The sequence below is a fragment of the Citrus clementina genome, unplaced genomic scaffold (assembly GCF_000493195.1).
Source record: "Citrus clementina cultivar Clemenules unplaced genomic scaffold, Citrus_clementina_v1.0 scaffold_219, whole genome shotgun sequence".
Lineage (NCBI taxonomy): Eukaryota > Viridiplantae > Streptophyta > Magnoliopsida > Sapindales > Rutaceae > Citrus > Citrus x clementina.
The window spans coordinates 1-5,492 of record NW_006262580.1 but is presented as its reverse complement, the minus strand read 5'-3'; the positions used below and the strand labels follow the sequence as shown (position 1 = coordinate 5,492).

Here is a 5,492-nt window from a genome sequence, read left to right as displayed (position 1 = left end):
GAAGTTTCGAATCGAGAATTAGATTAAGAGAATTGAGAAAACAGTAAATGCTCACGGAAGGATTGGTCGATAAAATTAGACGATGCACTCTGGGCGTATCGAACAGCTTTCAAAACCACTATTGGAATGTCTCCTTATCGTCTAGTATTCGGAAAAGCATGCCATCTACCTGTTGAACTTGAGCATAGGGCATATTGGGCGATGAAGATTTTGAACTTTGATATGCCAGCAGCAGGAGAAAAGAGATTGTTGCAACTTAATGAAATGGATGAATTTCGCAATGCAGCTTATGAGAATGCTCGAATCTATAAAGCCCGCACTAAACATTGGCATGACAAGCATATACTCAGACGTGAATTTCAAGTTGGCCAAAATGTTTTATTATATAATTCTCGACTTCGGCTTTTCCCAGGCAAGTTGCGATCCCGTTGGTCTGGTCCTTTTACAATAACACAAGTCTTTCCGTCTGGCGTGGTAGAAGTTTCACATGATACAAAGGGCACATTCAAGGTTAATGGTCATCGATTGAAGCCTTATTTGGATGCTGCATTTGATAAGCACAAGATAGCTATTGAGATGTCTAGTCTTGAATGACGACCAAAGATAGTCAAGCTAATGACTATAAATTAAGCGCTTCTTGGGAGGCAACCCAAGCTTTCTAAACTTTATTATTATCAATTTTTTTTTCGTATTCTTTTTCTTTTCTTTTACTTATTTTATTTTGTTTTATCTAGATTTTGCACGAGTTCGGGGGTCGATGAACATCCACTTTCCACATGCCTTTCAACGACTCAGCTACAACTTTCTATCTTCAAGTGCAAAACCGGGGGAGTTTCTCTTTTCCTTTTCTTTTTCGTTACATTGAGGACAATGTTTATTTTAAGTTTGGGGGTGGGAATATTTGCTTTTCATTTTATTCAAAAAAAAAAAGATTTTAATGCCTATGATGAGTTTATGATTGACAATAAATATGGTTCTTAGAAAGGGATGAATATTATCTTAGTTTATACTTGATTCTTGTGTTAGTTTCGTCTTGATTGTGATTCTTTAAATATCTTGCGCACTTATATCAATTCTTTTAGATTTTGACTTGAGATTTGAGATTGATACAGCCTAAGTTGAGAATTTTAGATTGAGTAAATGACTGTTTGCCTCGATTCTACATTACTTAAGTTTATCCAGGCACCATAGTCAGAAATAGCTACCTACAACCCTTAAGAGTGAAGCTATCCTTGAGTAATTTGGGCCTATGTACCACCAGTATGTAGAGGATAATCTACCATGAGAAGAAGGCTACCTTAAGGGGTAGAGTGAAAGCTCCTGATTATGGACAAAGAAATGAAATGAAAAAAAAAAAAAAAAAAAGCATGTGCTTCAAGAAAAAAAAATGCAAATTTATGCCTGAGAAAAAAAAAAAAAAAAAGAGATCAAGATGATGAGGTTAGTTTGACCTACTCTGTTTATTATTCGAGACAAAGGGCTGTTGATGTTGAAGATCTTGAGAATGAGTTTTGATTGAATTGATTCACACACAACACAGGAATCCAATATGAGATGAGGTTGACCATTGAATTAAAGTTAGAACTTTGCTAATATTTTTAATTTTCTTTGAGCTATATACTTTATGCAATCTTTGAGGCATTTTTGATGATGTTTGTGGGTATCATCGCTGGAAACCCTCACGAGACTATAACTCGTCCACTAGGGCCGCCTAGGGGTTTAAAGGCTTGTTGCATACGCTAAATGCAATCGCGATCACCTGCGAAAGTGGTTTAGTTAGAATTTTCTTTTCGTAGTTTTTATTTTAGTTTTTTGCTCGAGGACTAGCAAAATGTTAAGTTTGGGGGTATTTGATGTGCTCATAATTTATCTATTATTTTAATGCTTTCATAACTTAATTTTATGTTTTATTATGTTAATTTTATTTTAATTTTTATATTTTATTATTTTAGGTACAATATGGGATTAAAGAGAATTAATTGAAACAAATCACAAAGGATTTAATTTAATTAATCATTAAGCATGCATGCAGCACGTGGAGGAAGCATTGAAGAATTCATTTACAAAGAGAATATGGCATGCAACACGTGGAGATGATTTTGCTTTTAATTATGATTGGATTAGGAATGAAATACGTGGATGGGCTTGAAAGGTGGGCTGGATTTGTTTTGTATGGAAATCCTTTTCATTTAAGGATTTGGAAGAAGTCACAATATTATAAAAGGGCAAAGCCAAGCGGAAGCACAGGAGAAGGAAAAAGGCAGCCGCACAAGGAGAATAGCAGCCAAGAGAAAATAAAGAGAAGAGCAGCAGCCGCAAGTTTTGAGGAAAGCCGAGAGCAGCGGGAATAATTTAGAGCAGAAGGAAGACACATTAATTCTTGAGTTTTTCTTTCTCTCTTCTCTATTATCTTGCTTGAATGTTTCCAATTAAATTAATGAATTCTCTTTATATTCCCATGAACTAATTTATTTTACTAGGGCTACGATGTAGCCTAACTATGAAGATTTAATTCCATAAATCTATGTTATTTTTTTTAATTAATTATTCCATGATTGAGTGTTCATTATTGTGCTTAATGCTTTTAAATATCTGGCCAATATTTGAATGATTTGAGGATACATAATGAGACCGAGAGGAGATTTATGTATTTTTGCTCTGTGTAATGGATGCCATGAATTGAACGAAAGACAGAGATGTGCCAACGTGATTCGTGCAGTCTTATTTAAGAATTTCCATAGAGCTTAATGAATCTTTGCATATTTAAATTCACATAGAGATATAGTGGGTTGATATGTGGAGATATTTTTGATATTACTCGAGAGAGGATATTGAATAAATTAGGGAAATTCACTGTCAACATGGGTAGTAAACTTTAATAGCATAGATGGAGGATTAAATTGGATTGGTTATGGTGAAATCGGATGTCCTAGTGTTTTAATCTCTTGGTAATTTTCTATTACTGTCTGCATCTTTGTTTAATTTTTAATTATTTTATTTTATTTTATTTTAATCTAAATTCGCTTATTCGATTGTTCAAATAAATTAGAGTTAGAATAATTTTGGTAACTAATAGGATATACAATCTCTGTGGGACGATACTCTACTCTTCATTATATTACTTGTGCCGACTAGTACACTTGCTAATTTACGCAACAGGGAGGTTAATTTTGGGCGCGGCTATGACCGCGGCCTATTTTTGGCACACAGAGGCCCCTCGCAATGTCTCGCGGCATTCCAAGTCCGGCGGACGAAGTTGGCCAGCCCCACCCCCCAAGGCTATAGCCCACCCGTTTTTGTGGCCTTTTTCCGCTGGACGAACTTGGCGACCCGGCCTTCGGGCAGTTAATTTTGGGCGCGGATTTGCCAGCGGCCTATTTTTGGCACACGGAGGCCCCTCGCAAAGCCTCGCGGCATTCCGAGTCCGGCAGACGAAGTTGGCCGGCATCACCCCCCAAGGCTATAGCCCACCCATTTTTGTGGCCTTTTTCTGCTGGACGAACTTGGCGCCCCGGCCTTCGGGCAATTAATTTTGGACGCGGCTTTGCCCACGGCCTATTTTCAGCACATGGAGGCCCCTCGCAAAGGCTCGCGGCATTCGGAGTGCAGCGGACGAAGTTGGCCAGCCCCACCCCCCAAGGCTATAGCCCACCCGTTGTTGTGGCGTTTTCCGCGGGACGAACTTGGCGCCCCGGCCTTCGGGCTGTTAATTTTGGGCGCGGCTTTGTCCGTGGCCTATTTGGTACAAGGAGGCCCCTCGCAAAATCTCGCGGCATTCCGAGTCCGGCGGAAGAAGTTGGCCAGCCCCACCCCCCAAGGCTATAGCCCACCCGTTTTTGTGGCCTTTTTCCGCTGGACGAACTTGGCGCCCCGGCCTTCGGGCGGTTATTTTTGGGCGCGGCTTTGCCCGCGGCCTATTTTTGGCACACGGAGGCCCCTCGTAAAGTCTCACGGCATTCCGAGTCCGGCGGACGAAGTCGGCCAGCCCCACACCCCAAGGCTATAGCCCACCCGTTTTTGTGGCCTTTTTCCGATAGACGAACTTGGCTCCCCGACCTTCGGGTGGTTATTTATGGGCGCGGCTTTGTCCGTGGCCTATTTTTGGCACATGGAGGCCCCTCGCAAAGTCTCGCGGCATTCCGAGTCCGGCGGAAGAAGTTGGCCAGCCCCACCCCCCAAGGCTATAGCCCACCCGTTTTTGTGGCCTTTTTCCGCTGGACGAACTTGGCGCCCCAGCCTTCGGGCGGTTATTTTTGGGCGCGGCTTTGCCCACGGCTTATTTTTGGCACACGGAGGCCCCTCGTAAAGTCTCGCTGCATTCCGAGTCCGGCGGACGAAGTGGGCCAGCCCCACCCCCCAAGGCTATAGCCCACCCGTTTTTGTGGCCTTTTTCCGATAGACGAACTTGGCTCCCCGACCTTCGGGTGGTTATTTATGGGCGCGGCTTTGTCCGTGGCCTATTTTTGGCACACGGAGGCCCCTCGCAAAGTCTCGCGGCATTCCGAGTCCGGCGGACGAAGTTGGCCGGCCCCACCCCCCAAGGCTATAGCCCACCCGTTTTTGTGGCCTTTTTCCGCTGGACGAACTTGGCGCCCCGGCCTTCGGGTGGTTAATTTTGGGCGCGGCTTTGCACGTGGCCTATTTTTGGCACACGGAGACCCCTCGCAAAGTCTCGCGGCATTCCGAGTCCGGCGGACGAAGTGGGCCAGCATCACCCCCCAAGGCTATAGCCCACCAGTTTTTGTGGCCTTTTTCCGCTGGACGAAATTGGCGACCCGGCCTTCGGGCGGTTAATTTTGGGCACGGCTTTGCCCGCGGCCTATTTTTGGCACACGGAGGCCCCTCGCAAAGTCTCGCGGCATTCCGAGTCCAGCGGACGAAGTTGGCCAACATCACCCCCCAAGGCTATAGCCCACCCATTTTTGTGGCCTTTTTCCGCTGGACGAACTTGGCGCCCCATCCTTCGGGCGGTAATTTTGGGCGCGGCTTTGCCCGTGGCCTATTTTCATCACACGGAGGCCCCTCGCAAAGGCTCGCGGCATTCGGAGTGCGGCGGACGAAGTTGGCCAGCCCCACCCCCCAAGGCTATAGCCCACCCGTTTTTGTGGCCTTTTTCCGCTGGACGAACTTGGCGCCCCGGCCTTCGGGCGGTTATTTTTGGGCGCGGTTTTGCCCGCGGCCTATTTTTGGCACACGGAGGCCCCTCGCAAAGGCTCGCGGCATTCCGAGTGCGGCGGACGAAGTTGGCAAGCCCCACCCCCGAAGGCTATAGCCCACCCATTTTTGTGGCCTTTTTCCGCTGGACGAACTTGGCGCCCCGGCCTTCGGGCGGTTAATTTTGGGCACGGCTTTGCCTGCGGCCTATTTTTGGCACACGGAGGCCCCTCGCAAAGGCTCGCGGCATTCCGAGTCCGGCGGACGAAGTTGGCCAGCCCCCCCCCCCCAAGGCTATAGCCCACCCATTTTTGTGGCCTTTTTCCGCTGGACGTCCT

The 5,492-nt window shown here is 45.6% G+C and overlaps 1 protein-coding gene across 1 annotated transcript; it reads left to right on the top strand.

Moving 5' to 3' along the window:
* The first annotated feature begins 126 nt into the window (after positions 1–126).
* Positions 127–594, top strand: LOC112100725. Its single transcript, XM_024190023.1, has one exon. It carries the CDS (start codon positions 127–129, stop codon positions 592–594), a length of 468 nt encoding a protein of 155 aa, XP_024045791.1.
* The last annotated feature ends 4,898 nt before the right edge of the window (positions 595–5,492 follow it).